At 42.0% G+C, this 20,317-nt stretch overlaps 1 protein-coding gene across 8 annotated transcripts in view; it reads right to left on the bottom strand.

Moving 5' to 3' along the window:
* LOC141117456 (CD48 antigen-like) overlaps positions 1 to 20,317 on the bottom strand; it is a 155,065-nt gene that overhangs the window by 72,459 nt on the left and 62,289 nt on the right. For all 8 annotated transcript variants that reach the window (XM_073610329.1, XM_073610331.1, XM_073610328.1 and 5 more), the window contains exon 2: positions 13,186 to 13,506. In XM_073610329.1, coding sequence (XP_073466430.1) covers positions 13,186 to 13,506 — 321 coding nt within the window. The remainder of the gene's footprint in view (positions 1 to 13,185; positions 13,507 to 20,317) is intronic.

The raw sequence follows: 20,317 nt of genomic DNA, 5'->3' as shown, positions 1-20,317 counted from the left end.
TAGGTGGGTGGTGGAGAAACAGCAATACCACCCCCCCTATCAAATCAGCTCAGCTACACTATACCTGGGTGCTGGTGGTGGACACAGCAACCTCCCCCTTCCCAGATCAGCTCCGGGTGGCAGGGCAGACACAAACACCCCTTCAGCCTTTTCTATCACAACAACTCAGGTGATTGGGCAGTGGATACCATGCCAGCCCACACCTCCCACCCCCTTATCAGCAGCTCACCTCAGGCAGTGGAGGACACTGCCATTACAATCCACAACCCCTTCTGGCTGGCTGGATGGCTGGCTTTCAGCCTCAAATACACCCGGGCAGCAGCTAGGAAGGAGGACTGGGGACATAATTTCCAGCAGCAGCTCCTGGTGGAAGGAGCAGGAAGTGAGACTGGACCAGACCATGGCGCCGACGCATTTCATCTCCTTGGACATCGTCTGGGGGGTCCCCCCACTGCAGCCAGCAAGATTTATATAGGAAATGTAGTCTCCAATTTGAGAGTCAACTTCCAATGTGTTCGGCATGTAAACAATGCCACTTCTGGTAACTAGGCAAGATGGCCGCTCGGCGTGTGTTCCACGCCTCATTTTTGGGCCTTTGCAATCATGTAACGGAAGTGCCTCTGGTAGAATGGACCTAGCGTCCACATATTAATGCCGGAAGTACCCCTGATCAATTGGGAATTCCATTCATATTGGACATTGAATAATATATTCAATGTCCATGGTGTGCTGTGGGAACAAAAACATAACAATGAGAGAGGGGAAGGCGCGAGTGCGCTGAAAGGAAGTGGCGTGACGTCACAAGCTTGTGTCCGAGGCTTGCGTTTCAACAGGCCCTGGTGCGCTGGTGTGTGCGCCTGGAGGAAGTGACGTAATTCCTCCCAACATAGTGGGAGGCGTCTCGAAGGGCCGTGCTGCGCCGATGCGGAATGGCATCGTACGTTTTAGGTAATTTACCACACAAAGTTCACCCATATTTTTTTTGTATCTAGCATTCTGCTTCTGGAAGGAAAATGTATGTAGGTAATCAGAGGATCTTAAACTGAAAAGAGGGTTTAAAATAAATATGTGATCAGCGCAATTAAATACTATAAATAATGATAATGAATAGTAATGATATTCCACTGTGTAAATGATTCTGTGCAAAAAACACTATATAAATATTGCTGTGCAAAAAGCGCTCATGATGCTGTGCAAAAACGCCATGTGCAAATTATATAGTCCTGTGCTAAATCAGAGTAATTCCTGTGCAAGATAAATCAATACAAATACAAATCCCATGCATATCTAGTACTTCAATGGAATAAATGATGTGATCTATATGAATAAATGTAACATTGATCCATTCAATCCCTCATTATCACACTGCTACCACAACAATGAAATAATGATGCAATATTCCAATAAGTTAGGATAAATAGGGACATAAAAAAGTAAATGGAAGAAAGTGCTTAAACAAAGTGCAGAAAGTGCTTCAAATGTGCTCTTCAATAGAAATCGCCAATGTGCCAGTCTTCGTGTACATCACTCAGTGCTCGCTAGACTCTTCCCTCCATATGGATAGTAAATGGCAGTATGGATGTTGTAACGACACCCCGAGTATGAAAGGGGTTAAAGTCGTTTAGGACATTTCATACCCAAACACAAAGGCAGCTACCGAACACTCCAATCAGCCGAACAAGGAACCCATACAAATAATCCACCCCAAAAACGAGACACGGCTCTGTCTTCAGGTTCCAAGCAGGAAACAACTCATTTATTATAACACACGGACACAACAGATAAAATAACTCAGAGACTCTTTCCCCCCACCCTTGGAAAAGAGGGCGGGTTAAACTGTCCAATGATAATGGATACACAGGTCAGGTGTGTTTAACGTCTCATCAGTACACATTGTTAGCAGGGAGAGCTGTTGGAAGAATCCCCCCTCCCTCCAATGCAATACACATCCTGTGATCCAAGGCAGACAAATATAATAGAACATTTAAATACAGCCCCACCCAAAACTAGCACAGCAAACAGTACACAACACAATGAGACAGCACACATTATATATACACACATATACAGCATTGAGTCTCTGACTAGCACAGATCATAGTGGGGTTCTCATTCACCCTGTGCCCCTATTAGTGACTCCCATCACAATGGCATATCCAGGGTCCCCAGAGTCTGTGTGTCTTGGGGGACATGGACCTTAATATAAAGTAACGCCACCTCCAGGGTCCCCAGGCATATAGCTCACAAAGAGCACCGTCCCCCCAAATGCCGGGGCCCATAATCAGTTTGCAGGAGGCTAGCATTCAGTCCCCTCCAAAAGCCTCTTTTCCGGCTAGGTCTGTCACAGATGTGTATAGCTGGAGACCTTTCTGGGATGCAGTGATGGTTGATGACCCTCTCAAAGCACTGTATACCAGATGACAGCTTCGGATTAGTCCATACGGACGTTCACACACAGCGGGTATATACAGGGGATGAAAAAGAATCTCCCATAGCGCAATAACATATAAACTCCCTGATTTATTAAACAGCCAAATGGGCAACACAACAAACAAGTTAAAAAATGGCAGATCTGTAATGTTAAATGGCGTTACAGGCGCCTCTTACGTCACTTCCAGTTCTTACGTGGTCCGGTCACTCCCTATGCATTACGTCACACCTCGTTATTCCTCAGGGGTTCCGGTTTGGTTAAAGCCCTAGTCAATTTATGGGGAAGGACAGGAAGTGTTCCGTTGGCCATTTTGTTGGATACCTGTCTCCAACATGGGGGCGGCCATTTTTGATTGGTTTAAAAACAGATGTAATACTATGTATTCTAATAGTAGCAGCCATATAGTTGGTGGGTAAACAGACCAACAAGCATAATGTGTTGTTCTAATTACAACCCAAGATTGGATGTGTGTTAAAATAACTTATATTAAGACTAAGAAAAATAAGACATAATAAAATGGCATATATTAATCTAAAAAATGGCACAAAAGTATTCATGTGTGTAGCGCTCCAAACACATCTATATGTTCTCTCTGTAAACCATAATTTAGGTGATTGGATGAATCTAATTTAATAAACCAAAGGATATGGATATTCCATTTAAAATCATGTTATATATTACACTACATAAAAAACGAAAATTATGTATAGAGGTGATAAACATAGCATGACTATGTAAAAAATAACAAATATCTGATTGAAAATATTAAAAATTAAAAAATACTTAAAAAACAGTTCAGGTCAAATTCTACATTGAGTCCGTCTGGTACTAAAGTCTGGAGAGAGTGTATCCATTTGGATTCCTTCTGGCTAATTGACCTAACTTTATGGGCTCCTCTCCATGGTCTCTTGTATTTCTCAATACCCCAGAATATTAGTTGTGAGGGATCCTTATTATGTACCTTATCCTTTTTCTTGAATCTATTACCTAGAAATGCTGCATGAGAAATGAAGTCTTCTTCCTTCGTACAGTTTCTTCTGATCCTGACCATTTGGCCTTTTGGGATGTTCCATTACCAGGGTTTGAAGTGACAGCTGTGCATGGATAAGTAACTGTTGGCATCTATGTTTTTAAAGTGCGTTTTTGTGATTAATTGATTTCCTTCCAAAGTGATATCCCAATCCAGAAAATTCACCTTTTTGTTGCTTATGTTCCAAACCAATTTAATATTTTGATCATTCTCATTGAGTTGGCCTAAAACATTTTCCAATGTTTTCCTACTTCCGTTCCATACAATAATGAAATCATCTATAAATCTTTTGTAGAAGGTCAATTCAATCGGAGGTTTATCATAAATCGATTTCTCCTCCCTTTGTGCCATAAATGCATTTGCTATGCTTGGGGCGAATTTAGCGCCCATCGCTATGCCTGTGGTTTGTTTGCAAAAAGCTTGATTGTGCCAGAAGTAGTTGTATTTTAAACAAAATTCAATACATTTTACCAAGAATTTCCTTTGTTTGCATATGAGGGTTGTGAATGCTCTTAACAACCATTTTGTGGCGTTACAGGCCTGATGATGTTGCACTATGGTGTACAATGACGCCGCATCGGCTGTGGCTGGTAAAGATCTTCCTTCAAGTACGGGGACTTCTTCTAAAAGTTGCAGGACATGCTTATTATCTTTGAGGTATGCCTTGGTTTGTTGTACGGCTGGTTGGATAAAATTATCCAGATACTGTCCCATTCTTGAAGTGAGGGACTCGATGCCATTCACATGAGGTCTTCCCGGTGGATTGGTTTTATCTTTGTGTAGTTTCGGGACTGTGTATATCACCGGAATTCTGCACGATTCCGGAATTAGGAATTTGGACTCCTTTTTATTTAGAATATCCTTTTTTATTCCTAAATGAACTAATTTCTCCAATTCTTTTCTATATTGTGTTGTTGGATTACCTAGCAGCTTAACGTATGTAGATTCATCCTGTAATTGTCGGTCAATTTCTTTTAGGTATTGTTCTTTTGATTGGATCACCACTCCACCGCCTTTGTCTGCGGGACGTATTGCAATACAGTATCTTTCCTTTTTGTCAGCGTTTGAATTCCTTTCTTGATGTGTATTGGGTCAGAGGCCCTTTTTAGTTTTAATGTATCCAAATCTTGTAAAGCTAATTTTTTAAAAACCTTGATGTGTTGGTTATCACTAACTTGTGGATTGTACACGAGTTGTTTCGCAAAGTGCTATGTTCAACTTCATTTATTGCTCTGGGTATTTTTATACTTGATGTGTATAGGTTACATAACATATATTTTTTAATGTTGATTTTCCGTATATATTTTTGTATTCCAATATACGTATCTAATTTGGTAACAAATTCAGGTACAAAAAGGTGAATTTTCTGGATTTGGATATCACTTCGGAAGGAAATCAATTAATCACAAAAACGCACTTTAAAAACATAGATGCCAACAGTTACTTATCCATGCACAGCTGTCACTTTAAACCCTGGTAATGGAACATCCCGAAAGGCCAAATGGTCAGGATCAAAAGAAACTGCACGAAGGAAGAAGACTTTATTTCTCAAGCAGCATTTCTAGGTAATAGGTTCACGATTAAGGGATACTCTGAAGAATTCATCAACAAACAAATTGATACTGTAAAATCAATGGACAGAACAAAGATGCTAGAAGGAAAAAATCAGAGTCAACGCAACATGGACGCCCCAGTTTTAATTTTAGACTCCAACATCCAACATAAAGAAGTGGAGAAATTAATAAAGAGACACTGGCACATACTGAAGAGTGATAGACACTTAAAACATATATTACCAGACATCCCCAATGTGGTATACAAAAGAGCCCCTACATTGAGAGACATCATTGTAAAAAATGTAGTGGAGCCACCACCCCCAAGTGGATATACATTCTTTACAGGAAAAGTGTTTTACCCTTGCAAGCAATGTTTCGCATGCCGACACTCCAAGAAACCACAAATTAAAAGAAATGAATTCACATCTACACATACGGGACAAAATTATTCCATCAGAGACTTTATTAGTTGTCATACAGAGGGAGTGGTGTATGTTATACAATGTAGCTGCAATTTACAGTATGTTGGTAGAACAAAAAGATCACTAATGGTTAGAATGAGGGAACATGTCCAAAACATATATAATAATTTTCCAAAACACAACCTTAGCAGACATTTTTTACAGGTACATAATAAGGATCCCTCACAACTAATATTCTGGGGTATTGAGAAATACAAGAGACCATGGAGAGGAGCCCATAAAGTTAGGTCAATTAGCCAGAAGGAATCCAAATGGATACACTCTCTCCAGACTTTAGTACCAGATGGACTCAATGTAGAATTTGACCTGAACTGTTTTTTAAGTAATTTTTAATATTTTCAATCATATATTTGTTATTTTTTACATAGTCATGCTGTGTTCATCACCTCTATACATCATTTTCGGTTTTTATGTAGTGTAATATATAACACGATTTTAATTGGAATATTCATATCCTTTGGTTTATTAAATTAGATTCATCCAATCACCTAAATTATGGTTTACAGAGAGAACATATAGATGTGTTTGGAGCGCTACACACATGAATACTTTTGTGCCATTTTTTAGATTAATATATGCCATTTTATTATGTTTTATTTTTCTTAGTCTTACTATAAGTTATTTTAACACACATCCAATCTTTGGTTGTAATTAGAACAACACATTATGCTAGTTGGTCTGTTTACCCACCAACTATATGGCTGCCGCTATTAGAATACATAGTGTTACATCTGTTTTTAAACCAATCAAAAATGGCCACTCCTATGTTGGAGACAGGTATCCAACAAAATGGCCAACTGAACACTTCCTGTCTTTCCCCATAAATTGACTAGGGCTTTAACCAAACCGGATCCCCTGAGGAAGTCACTTGGAGTGACGTAATGCATAGGGAGTGACTGGACCACGTAAGAACCGGAAGTGACGTAAGAGGCGCCTGTAACGCCGTTTAACATTACAGATCTGCCATTTTTTAACTTGTTTGTTGTAAGTGCTCATTTGGCGGTTTAATAAATCAGTAAGTTTATACGTTATTGTGCTATTTGAGATTCTTTTTCATCCCCTGTATATACCCACTGTGTGTGAACGTCTGTATGGACTAATCCGAAGCTGTCATCTGGTATACAGTGCTTTGAGAGGGTCATCCACCATCACTGCATCCCGGAAAGGTCTCCAGCTATACTCATCCCTACTGCCATTTACTATCCATATGGAGGTAAGAGTCTAGCGAGCACTGAGTGATGTACACGAAGACTGGCACATTGGCGATTTTTATTGAAGAGCACATTTGAAGCACTTTCTGCACTTTAAGCACTTTCTTCCATTGACTTTTTAATGTCATTATTTATCCTAACTAACAATGAAATATTGCATCATTATTTCATTGTTGTGGTAGCAGTGTGATAATAAGGGATTGAATGGATCAATGTTACATTTATTTATATAGATCACATCATTTATTCCATTGAAGTACTGGATATGCACGGGATTTGTATTTGTATTGATTTATCTTGCACAGGGATTACTCTGATTTAGCACAGGACTATATAATTTGCACATGGCGTTTTTGCATAGCATCATGAGCGTTTTTTGCACAGCAATATTTATATAGCGTTTTTTGCACAGAATCATTTACACAGTGGAATATCATTACTATTCATTATCGTTATTTATAGTATTAAATTGCGTTGATCACATATTTATTTTATACCAATTTTAGTGCACTTATTCACTTTAGATCCAGCTGCAATTTACCTGATCACTATATCGTATATTCACTTTGATAGCGCGAGGGACTTGATTCACATTTATTCCTGGAAAGAGGGTTTGTTTTGTTTTATAGTCATTAGCCCCTTTTTCTTGCTGAAATACTGCAATAGGCAGATGGTTCAATGTGACATAAATAATCCTGAAGTTTATAGTCATAAGAATATTAGACGTTTGGATGGTGTAGATGACTGTAATGATCTCTCTCCTGCTTGGATGCTTAGATACAATTTGTGTATATATCTTATTGTTGTAACTGCTCTCTGAGTACTATCTGTTGTAGAACCACAAGTCCCAGCATAGCTTGAATCTGTAGATAGTTTTGTTAATTTATTAATTATTGGGTTAGCCTTATCCCAGATATGTGGCTTGTTTTTGGTCACCAATTATAAGTGTTACATTTATTGATGTGGGGAAAAATGTTTTATGGGAACATGAGCACAATGTGCTAATGTGTCAAATGTAATTAAATAAACTGTACTGACATTCTATTTACTTATGGCCCCTGTAAAGCACATATGATACATTTTAATCTTAAATTTAGAACTTTTTACTGACAACAGAAACTGTGCCTTATAAAAATGTGAAGCTTTCTTTCACTCATAAACAGTGGTATTTGTTGCTAGTGATGGTATATTCAAATATTTAGATATCTTACGTTTGTAGGATGTTGATCTAGGCATTGTTTCATCTTTGATAATAACACTGATTAATGTTTTCAGGTTTTATTGTCAAAGTCACTAAAGGAATGCATGTCAGTAATAACCACTTGCCGACCGCTGCACGCCGATGTACGTCCAAACTTTGGCGGCGGATATCGTTGTTATGGCAGCAGCTAGCTGCCATAACCCCAGTATCCCCGTTTTCGCACGGTGGTCGGCTTTAAGATAAAAGTGGTCTCTGCGGCGGATTCGCCGCGAGATCACTTTTACCGGTGGCGGGAGAGGGCCCCCCCTCCCGCCGCAATCCGGTGCCCTCCCGACGGCTCTGGTAAGCGGCGGAGGTGATCGCGTCCTTCTCCGTGCTGTGCCTGGAGACGAGTGAGGCTAAGATGGCGCCCACTCATCTCCATGACACTACAGGGTGGAAGCGACGTCACTTGGGTGTCTGGTACATAGTACCCCTACCCATTCACCAAAAAAGTGTAAAAAACTAATAAAGACAAGAAATATTTTTTGACAAATCCTTTATTAAAAAAAAAAATTAGTTCCCCTCAATGTAAATTCATCGTCAATCATGCTGCCCGCCGAATCCAAACAATTAAAAAAATGTAAAATGCTCTCGCCTCCTGGGAGGCCGCCTGCCGTATACCCCAACTGCGGTTTGACATTTCTTATATAGACAAGAGGTGGGGCCACCTGGCTACGTCATCACCCCCTTATGACGTCACGGACTGGTGCATACTGGGCATGTGACAACAGAAGGGGCAGTGCCACCGGATGACGTAGTCAGAAGGCCCCACCCCTTGTCTATATAAGAAATGTCAAAGCGCAGAGTGGGCATACGGCAGGAGGCCTCCCAAGAGGCGAGAGCATTTTTAATTTTTTTCATTTTTCCGGTCAGGCGGGCAACGTGACTGACGATTAATTTATATGGAGGGACACTATTTTTTTATTTTTTAATAAAGGATTTGTCAAAAACTGTCTCTTGTCTTTATTACTTTTTACACTTTTTTGTTGAATGGATAGGAGTACTATGTACCTGATACCCATTCACATGGGGGGGCCAGGATCTGGGGGCCCCCTTGTTAAAGAGGGCTTCCAGATTCTGATAAGCCCCCTGCCCCCTTATGATGTCATGAACTGGTGCATAGTGGGCATGTGACGTCAGAAGGGGGCGGTGTCATCGGGTGACGTAGCCAGGTGGCCCCGCCCTATGCCTATATAAGAAATGTCAAAGCGAAGGGTGGGCATACGGCGGTAGGCCTCCCAGGAGGTGAGAGCGTTAATTTTTTTACATTTTTCTGGTCCAGCAGGCGGCGTGATTGGCGATGGATCTACATCGGGGGAAACTATTTTTTTATTTTTAATAAAGGATTTGTCAAAAACTGCCTCTTGTCTTTATTACTTTTTACACTTTTCGCGTGAATGAGTAGGGGTATGTACACAATACCCATTCACATGGGGGAGCCGGGATCTGGGGGCCACTTGTTAAAGGTGGCGTCCAGATTTTGATAACTCCCCTGCCCGAAGACCCCGACAACCACAGCCCAGGGTTTATCGGAAAGAGGCCCTTGTCCCCATCAATATGAGGGGACCCCAGGTCGTTTCCTTTTTCTCTATTTTTTTTACTAGCCGGATGTCAGCAATTGTAACCGCAAGTCATTTTGAAAGGGATTTGACTTGTTTTTTTTTTCTTTAGAAATGAAATTTTTGCTGTAGCATGTTCTATATCTATGCTACAGATGTCCCACTTTATAGGCACATTAAGGGGACCCCCCAGACACTATATTTAAAGGAATTTTTCATTTTTATTGTTGCACTTTAAGTATAATTAAAATCACTGCTCCTGGAAAAATGATCTTTTTTTATTGTTATTATTGATACATGTCCCCCAGGGCAGTACCCAGACCCCCATACCCCTTTTATGGCCAATTACTTGCATATAGGCCTTCAAAATGGGCACTTTTGACTTAGACTTCAATGGCGTTTGCCATTTGGGTTCGATTATTTCCCCTGTTCGAGAGTTCTGCTGCAAACCCATCACTGCAAACCCATCGCTGCAAACCCATTAGCCCATCGCTAATGTCCAATTTTGGTGAGCCTGTGTGAATTGTAGCCTCAATTTTCTGTTCTTAGCTGACAGGAGTGGGACCCAGTGTGGTCTTCTGCTGCTATAGCCCATCTACTTCAAGGTTCGATGTGCTGTACATTCAGAGATGGTATTCTGTATACCTTGGGTGTAACAAGTGGGTATTTGAGTTACTGTTGCCTTTCTATCACCTCCAACCTGTCTGCCCATTCTACTCTGACATAAACAAGGCATTTTCCTCCACACAACTGCCGTTTACTGGATATTTTCTCTTTTTCGGACCATTCTCTGTAAACCCTAGAGATGGTTGTGTGTGGAAATGCCAGTAGATCAGCAGTTTTTGAAATACTCAGACCAGCCCATCTGGCACCAACAACCATGCCATGTTCAAAGTCACTTATATCCCCTTTCTTCCCCATTTTGATGCTGGGTTTGAACTTCAACAAGTTGTCTTCACCACATCCAGATGCCTAAATGCATTGAGTTGCTGCCATGTGATTGGCTGATTAGCAATTGGTGTTCCCAAGCAATATATAAATATATATATGTAGCGGTCCCCTACTTTCAAGTAGGTGAGCTTTCTGTGTTTAAATGACAAAGTACGGTTTCAGGTAAATTTAGGCAGGCCTGTATTCCCATCTCAGGCCTGTCTGTTTATTTTGGGAACTGGGAGTGTCAGTGTAGTGCAGGGTGTGGCCACCTGTACTTGGACCCAGAGATGCCTCCTTGTACTTCCAGTGGAAATGGTTCAGGAAGAGAGGTTGGACTTGGGATCTAAGTGGCAGGCAGGTCATGTGTGGAGTTCTGGCCAATCATTAATTTGTTTGGCAGGAGGCGGGACTCCCATATAAGCTGGGGTCACATGCTGGTTGAGGAGTTCCAGAGAGAGAGCCCCCCTGTGGGGAGCAAAGCAGAGCCCCCCCCCAGGAAGGGGGGGGCCAGGCCACACGGAGGAAAGGAGTTAGAGACACCGCACAGCATGTAGTCTCTGGTGTTGCTGGATGCCCCCCTACGGGGAGGGGAGCGTGCCAGACTGGAGAGAAGGGATGGAGAAACCATTCGGAAGAAGTAGCAACTAAGCGGAAGAAGCAGGCGATCGACTGTTTGTGAGTGGCACATGGACTGTTGATCAAGTGAGTGAAAGCCCAGGGGAACGGTACTACCAGAGGCTGAGGGATGTTGATACGCAAGTCAGTGAGACAGGTGGTGATGGCCTGTGACTTTGGGTTCAACAATACCCCGGGATTCCAATTAGTCAGGCGCGAGGAATTATTCAGAGTAATCTCTTCCTTAGCTCAACTTGGAAGTACTGTATAGATGGGAAGTAGTGGTCAAGGCGGCGGTAGAGCTCCCAGCACTAATAGAGATACAGATTGTTCTAAAAAGGTCTACGGGTGAAGAGGTTATTCAGAGTGACTCTTTACTACAACAGCCTATGTATCTTCTAGTAAATCTACCCAAGTCTATATGCAAAGAGTTATTCAGAGTGGCTCTTTGCTATTCGTTTTCATTGTTCTCAAAGACCAGACTACTCCAGTCTTCTCAAAGAGAAGTTATTTAGAGTAACTTTCCATTATCCGCATTGTTCTAAGTCTTTGCATAAGAAAGCAAAGGAAAGATTATGAAGCAGCAAAAGAGCATCTCAGAAAAATTCTTTTCCTATCCCAGTTCATGTTATACAAATAAAAAGCAAGAGAAAAGTACAATATGGACTGTTTCTATTTCTATGGGCTGCGATGTGCTAGGTGGTGAATGTGATTTACGGATAGAACACACAAATTGCAGCTCCTACGGGGGTCGTGCGCTACATATATATTTATACACACAGATCAGTTATGACCACCTACCCATAGCTCTCAACTGTCCCTCTTTCCTCCTCATGTATCCCTTATTTTGGTCTGATCCATATAGTAATATATAAAATGCACTTCCACATGATGTAAAAGAAAAAAACATGATTTGTCAAACCAAGCTACTTTTTTTCTATTGCTCTGTGGTCTAGTTCTGATGCTCATGTGCCCATTGTAGGTACTTTTGGCTTTATGGCACATGGGTCAGCATGGGCACCCTGACTGGTCTGCAGCTTTGCAGTCCCATACACAACAAACTGTGATGCTCTATCTGTTCTGACACCTTTCTATTGAAACCAGCATTAACTTTTTTCAGCAATTTGAACTACAGTAGCTTTTCTATTGAATCAGACTCTACAGGCCAGCCTTTACTCACTGGGTACATCAATGAGCCTTGGCCACCCATGACCTTGTCCCTAGTTCATCGTTTTCCCTTTTTTGGACCACTTTTGGTAGATTCTGACCACTGCAGACTGGTGAACGTCCCACAAGAACTGCATTTTTGGAGTGGCTCTGACCTAGTCATCTAGCCATTGCAATTCAGCCTTTGTCAGAGTCACTCAAATTCTTACACGTGCCCATTTTGTTCTGCTTTCCACACATTAACTTCAGGGACAACATGTTCACTTGCTGCCTAATATATCCCAGCCATTTTCATATGCCATGGTAACAAGATAATCAAGGTTATCCATTTTACTTGTCAGTGGTCATAATGTTGTGGCTAATCGGTGTACACCCTTCAAAGTTTGTATCACCATCATCCTAGAAGGTATAGGCATTTATGAGAGTGTGGCCAACCCATGTACTGGTTGAAACTCACTCATTGTGCTTCTAAAGGAAATGCTTCTTTGCAATTGAGATGTGATAAACAGATATTTCCTTACATAGGTCCTACAGCTTCTTCTGGTGTAGTAAAGCTAAACCAATTCATTCAATGACCTGAAAACTAGTGGGTAGCATTTCCGTTCACAAATGGCTGTAGTCATAAAAACCTAAACACACAGCTTTCTTTTTGAAAGAGACCCTTTAAGTGGCGGTTCACACAGGGGTGGCACGACTTGCAGGTCGTCTCACCGACTTCAGCAGCGACTTGCAAAACGACTTCTGTATAGAAGTCAATGCAAGTCGCCTGAAGTCGCCCCAAAAATACTACAGGAACCTTTTTCTAAGTCGGAGCGACTTGCGTCGCTCCTATTAGAACAGTTCCATAGTACAGAACGGGAGGCGACTTGTCAGGCAAGTCACCCCTGTGTGAACCGGCACTCAGGGCTATCCCAACATATAATTTGATTTTCTTGTGATACCTTCAAATGTATACGTACCATATAACATGAGCATAAAACGTTGAAAACGATCCTCCTCTCCGATGAGAACAAATTGCACAGTATAATTTCCACTGTCCTCCATCCTGAGATCCTTGATATGTAATGTTGTTCCGTTATGAAGCAATTTCAGCCGTCCATTAAACTGATTTATGTAGAACTTTGTCTGATGATTATCGATCTGTGCAACTTTGTATGACTTTTCTTTGCTCTTAAAAACCCAGTTAATCTCAAGTACTGGAGATGGGAGGCTCAGGTTACTGGGTAGTTCTACAGACTGGTGTAGGAGCCCAATCACTCGGACAAAATGATCTTGGTTGGCTGTAGGAAACAAGACACATAAATCAGAGACAGAGGTCTTTAAAGCGGACTTTCAGTAATTTTTTCAACTTTCCATATATTAATCTTCTGCCCTTGTTCTTTTAACTTTGGATAGTAAAACATTTTTTTTCTGCCAGTAAATACCTTATACATCCCACTTCCTCTTTCTTGTCATTAGCCGTGGCTTATGACTAGGGATGAGCTCGATGTTCGAATCGAACATAAGTTCGACTCTAACACCGGGTGTTTGCCCGTTCACCAAACAGCGAATGTTATGGGACGTTCGTGGGAAATTCGAGCATCGCGAATCACCCCATAATGCACTGCGTGATTGCAGTGCATTGCTGTATGATGATTGGCCAAAGCATATACCTGACCTGCATGCTTTGACCAATCACAGTACGCTCTGCTGAGAGAGCCATAATTGGCCAAAGACAGGGTGCCTTTGGCCAATCATGGCTCAGAGGTCCATGCCTAACACTATATAAGGCTGCTTACATAGCGCCCGTGTATAGTGTGTGGACGGAGATGGATTAAGCTAGATTAGGTAGGCAGGTTAGTGGCAGTGTATTTGATATATATATACAGTCTAGTATATATATATATATATATATATATATATATATATATATATATATATATATTTATTTATACACACACACATATACAGTCTAATATATATATATATATATATATATATATATTTATATATATATATTTATATGCACATATACACACATACAGTCTAGTATATAATATATATATATATATATACACAGTTGCAATAAAAAGTATGTGAACCCTTTTGGAATGATATGGATTTCTGCACAAATTGGTCATAAAATGTGATCTACAATAATCTTCATCTAAATCACAACAATAGACAATCACAGTCTGCTTAAACTAATAACACACAAAGAATTAAATGTTACCATGTTTTTATTGAACACACCATGTAAACATTCACAGTGCAGGTGGAAAAAGTATGTGAGCCCTCAGATTTAATAACTGGTTGAACCTCTTTTGGCAGCAATAACTTCAACCAAATGTTTCCTGTAGTTGCAGATCAGACGTGCACAACGGTCAGGAGTAATTCTTAACCATTTCTCTTTACAGAACTTTTTCAGTTCAGCAATATTCTTGGGATGTCTGGTGTGAATCGGTTTCTTGAGGTCATGCCACAGCATCTCAATTGGGTTGAGGTCAGGACTCTGACTGGGCTACTCCAGGATGCGTATTTTCTTCTGTTTAAGCCATTCTGTTGTTGATTTACTTTTATGTTTTGGGTCATTGTCCTCTTGCAACACCCATCTTCTGTTGAGCTTCAGCTGGTGGACAGATGGCCTTAAGTTCTCCTGCAAAATGTCTGGATAAACTTGGGAATTCATTTTTACTTCGATGATAGCAATCCGTCCAGGCCCTGATGCAGCAAAGCAGCCCCAAACCATGATGCCCCCACCACCATACTTCACAGTTGGGATGAGGTTTTGATGTTGGTGTGCTGTGCCTCTTTTTCTCCACACATAGTGTTGTATGTTTCTTCCAAACAACTCAACTTTGGTTTCATCTGTCCACAGAATATTTTGCCAGTACTGCTGTGGAACATCCAGGTGCTCTTGTGCAAACTGTAAACGTGCAGCAATGTTTTTTTTGGACAGCAGTGGCTTCCTCTGTGGTATCCTCCCATGAAATCCATTCTTGTTCAGTGTTTTACGTATCGTAGATTTGCTAACAGGGATGTTAGCATATGCCAGAGACTTTTGTAAGTCTTTAGCTGACACTCTAGGATTCTTCTTCACCTCATTGAGCAGTCTGCGCTGTGCTCTTGCAGTCATCTTTACAGGACGCCCACTCCTAGGGAGAGTAGCAGCAGTGTTGAACTTTCTCCATTTATAGACAATTTGTCTTACCGTGGACTGATGAACAGCAAGGCTTTTGGAGATACTTTTATAACCCTTTCCAGCTTTATGCAAGTCAACAATTCTTAATCGTAGGTCTTCTGAGAGCTCTTTTGTACAAGGCATCATTCACATCAGGCAATGCTTCTTGTGAAAAGCAAACTCAGAACTGGTGTGTGTTTTTTATAGGGCAGGGCAGCTGTAACCAACACCTCCAATCTCATCTCATTGATTGGACTCCAGTTGGCTGACACCTCACTCCAATTAGCTCTTGGAGATCTCATTAGTCTAGGGGTTCACATACTTTTTCCACCTGCACTGTGAATGTTTTATGTGGTGTGTTCAATAAAAACATCGTAACATTTAATTTTTTGTGTGTTATTAGTTTAAGCAGACTGTGATTGTCTATTGTTGTGACTTAGATGAAGATCAGATCACATTTTATGACCAATTTGTGCAGAAATCAATATCATTCCAAAAGGGTTTACATACTTTTTGTTGCAACTGTATATATATACTCTGCATTTAGTGTAGACTAGATATTCAGTGTATACTCTATATTCAGTCAATGTAGGCAATGTATGAATACAAAAAATTATGCGCTGCCCAAATAGCAAGCAGCTAACACAGCAAATAGGATATAAGTAGAAACCAAAAAACAAAAAATGTGTAGCGCTAATATGAGACAACCATATATTGCATACTGTAAAAGGCAATTAACTCCTCAAATGCGGCAATCATAGGTAAAAAAGGACAAGAAAATATATGTTTTAAATTGAAAAAGTCCTAAAAGTCCTGAAGACATAAATCTTGTAAGGTGGTAGTGATCCTCAATGCACATATAACGTCATATTGCACTTATCCATAAGTGAAGAAAAAGATAGTTCAGAGGTACATCCCCACGAACAATAAGAAGGCTTACCAGAACCTTTGGACCCAATAAACCTATGTTCAATCGAGTCAAACAAGCTTATGGTCATCAACAGCCAGCTGATGAGCTTCCGTTGATGGAAAAAGAAGATCCAAGAATGGTGTGTGGAATGGTGTAGGCCTCAGGGGTGATGTCCTCAATATGGGTGGTTATAATAAACAAGGAAAAACAAAAAAAGGCCACATAGTGTAATCCCGTATAAAAAAGTATGACTATTTTATTGTAAAGGGAATAAAAGGGATAAAATGGCGGCAGGGGTGTCCTACCCGACGTGTTTCGTCTCCTTGGACATCGTCTGGGGGGTGGCAGGCAGTGTAGTTTATATAACACTGTGTATTGAAGTGGTTAAGGGGAACCCTGCGCCAAAAAAAAATGGCGTGGGGGTCCCACTGACTGCGGTCTTTTTGCAGTGACAGCTGTTATATAGCCAAGAACGGGGCCATCCAGTGATGTAACTGGGTGACCCTGCCCCTTCTGATGTCATGTGACATCAGAGGGGGTGGGGTCATCTGTTTACGTCACCGTAGCAGCTGTCAAAGTGAAAAGAGGGCAGTTTTTCTCGGGACCATCGGCTCCGTGATTGAAGATTCCGATAAGCCCCCCCGCCCGCAGACCCCCGCAACCACTGGGCAAGGGTAGTGCGGATGACCCCAAAGCACCCTCCCCATGTTGAGGGCATGTGTCCTGGTACGGTTCAGTAGGGGGGGGCTCTCTCGTCCCTTTTCCTGCGGCCTGCCAGGTTGCATGCTCGGATAAGGGTCTGGTATGGATTTGGGGGGGGGCCCACGCCATTTTTTTTTTTTTTAAAGTTTGGCATGAAGTTCCCCTTAATATCCATACCAGATCTGAATGGCCTGGTATGGATTTTGGGGGGACCCCCACGCCATTTTATTTTTTAAATTCTGGCGTGGAGTTCCCCTTAATAACCATACCAGACCCGAAGGGCCTGGTAATGGACTGGGGGGGGAACCCACGCCATTTTTTTCAATGTTTTTTTATGTAGATTGCCGGGATCCAACAATACATTACAGCCGTGAGCAGTTTTAAATGACATTTTTTCCTTTAGAAATGTAATTTTGCTGTGGTACTGTTATACACATGGGAAAAATGCGCTACTTTTTTCAGGCAGACTAAGGGGACCCCCCAGGCATGATATTTAAAGGAATATTTCATTTTTATTGTTTCACTTTAAGCATTCTTAAAATCACTGTTTCTGAAAAAACGTCAGTTTGAAAAACTTTTTTTTTGCATCGATTTTGCATGCTTTTTTTATGGAAATAACTTGGACATAAGCCTTTAAAATTAGCACTTTTGATTTTTCACATTCGTGTCCCATAGACTTTAACAGTGTTTGCGTGTTCACACAAATTTTTGTCTGTTCGCATGTTCTGGTGCGAACCGAACCGGGGGGTGTTCGGCTCATCCCTACCTATGACATCATGCACAGCTCTCTCTCACTCTTGTGAGAGTTTGCCAGGAAGGGAGGGGGGATGAGTCATAAGAGGGCCAATGAGAGCTGCAGGGCTGCAGTGCTGGAGGCGTGTCTCTGTGTAAAACTTAGGAAGTGAACAGGCAGCAGCTTCAGCTGGCCACAGTTAAAATGGTTGCAGCTAGACTCAGTGGAGGGAGATTTCTGCAGCATATTTGGCAAGCACAGAATCACAGTATATATATAAAATAATGTGGTTGGAAGGAATTTTCAGAATGGCAAAGATTTTTTTTGGGTTTTTTTTTGTTTGTTTTTTACAAATTATGTGCGCAGACTGCAGTTCCTTTTTAATTCTTGCTTATATTATTTCGTAAGACACATATCTTTTTTTTTTTTAATTGCTTGAACTTGATAGCCATGTGTATTTTGTAACTTGACTTATGATGTAACCATATTTGTCTAACCACCAATACTTTTAGAGTGTTCCTCTGCTTTAAAGGTTATATATAGTCAGAGCTTCTTTTTTCCTGTTGAGTAGCATGGGGAAGGATCAGTACTCCTGTCAAGTTTTTATTACTGGAAAAAGAGTGATGTCTTAGAAAATGTTATGCTATATAGGAGAACACGAATTACGTTAAAATGTAAATACTGTAGTCATTTTTTGCTTTTAGTTGCATACAGACCCACTCATTCTACAAAAATACCAAGAACAACAAGGGATTTTAAGATTCCATTTAAAACAAGAAGAATGTGTTATGTAAAAAGGCTGCATATCTACTTCTATAGGAAATTTCCTCATGATCTCATTCTCTGGCAACATAGGAGTCCTTCAACAAAGCACACATCCATCTTAAGGCTGGGTTCACACCTAAGACGGATCCGTCGCACAGCAGGGGGTCCAGTGTGTCCTCGTTCACCATTTCAGGTCCGATTTCAGCCCGAATTTTGGGCTGAATTTGGACTTGAAATAGACCAAAAAAGGCACACATATTTCCTATACAACGTACCGGACCTGCTGTGGAGATATCTGAACAGGTTCCATAGAGAGCCAGTCACATTCTCCTTGGATGAATGAATTCACATAGGTGTGAACCCAGCCTTAATGTTCTCTCATATACAAGTCTTTTAATGTGTTGAAGATCTTTGGGTAAATAAACACCAATCATTTTGTATAAAATTGTATGAGCATTTTACGTGACTTGCACACAGTATACATTCGTAGCCCAAGCTTTGGGATAAGGACACAATGAATCAGTCATCACTATCTGGGCAAGGTACGATCAACTATGAGGATGTTCTGAAGCTGTTTATATCCCTGGCCCCTGGTGGCTTAGTGGAATTCAAAAAGGACAATCTCAGATGTCTGTGGGGAGAATTTATGGAGCCCAGTACAGAAAAGTGTGACAGTGGTGAACGAGAGAAAGTAATGCCGCGTACACACGATCGGACTTTCTGGCATACTTGGTCCGGCACACTTTCTGCCGGACTTTGTCCGCCAGGTGCGCCGGACTTTAAAACGGACGGACTTGCCCACACACGACCGGACTTTCCGGCGGGCTAAGTCCGCCTGTCTTTCCGACGGACTTTTGCCGTAGTTACGGCGGACTTTCAGAATGAACGGACTTGCCCACACACGGACAAGTCCGTTCATTTTGAACGTGACTCAGGTGCGACGGGACTAGAAAAGGAAGTCAATCTTGCCACTTTTATCGGCGAGATTGACACCTTACGAGCCCCGTCGGGGTGCATACCAGGCCCTTAGGTCTGGTATGGATTATAAAGGAAAGCCCCTACGCCGAAAAAACGGCATGGGGTCCCCCCTAAAATCCATACCAGACCCCGATCCGAGCACGCAGCCCGGCCGGTCAGGAAAGGGGGTGGGGACGAGCGAGCGCCCCCCCCCCCCCCTCCTGAACCGTACCAGGCCGCATGCCCTCAACATATGGGGTGGGTGCTTTGGGGGTGGGGGGCGCCCTGCGGGCCCCCCACCCCAAAGCACCTTGTCCCCATGTTGATGAGGACAAGGGCCTCTTCCCGACAACCCTGGCCGTTGGTTGTCGGGGTCTGCGGGCGGGGGCTTATCGGAATCTGGGAGCCCCCTATAAGAGGGCCCCCAGATCCCGGCCCCCCCACCCTATGTGAATGAGTATGGGGTTCATGGTACCCCTACCCATTCACCTAGGGAAAAAGTGTCAATAATAAAACACACTACACAGGTTTTTAAAATAATTTATTAAACAGCTCCGGGGGGATCTTCCTCCGGCTTCGGGGGTCTTCTTCCGGCTTCGGGGGTCCCTCCGGTCCATCTTCTCCCGGCGTCCGGTTGGTTCTTTTCCGCTCTCTCCGGCCTCTTCTCCCGGTGTTCCAGTTCTTTGGCCTGCTCCTCCGCTGTCTTCAGGTAGCTCTCTTGCCAGCGGAGGTCCGGACTTCTGGGCTTCTCGTCTTCTCTTCTCCAGATATTGACACGACGCTCTCTCCGGCTGGACTGCTCTCTGAGGGCTCCGTTGTGACTTATATAGGCGGAGACCTCGCCCCCTTATGATGTCACAGTCC

The sequence above is a fragment of the Aquarana catesbeiana genome, linkage group LG13, assembly GCF_042186555.1.
Source record: "Aquarana catesbeiana isolate 2022-GZ linkage group LG13, ASM4218655v1, whole genome shotgun sequence".
Taxonomy (NCBI): Eukaryota; Metazoa; Chordata; class Amphibia; order Anura; family Ranidae; genus Aquarana; species Aquarana catesbeiana.
Note: the sequence above shows the minus strand (reverse complement) of the source record. Positions and strands in the feature narration are given on the sequence as shown.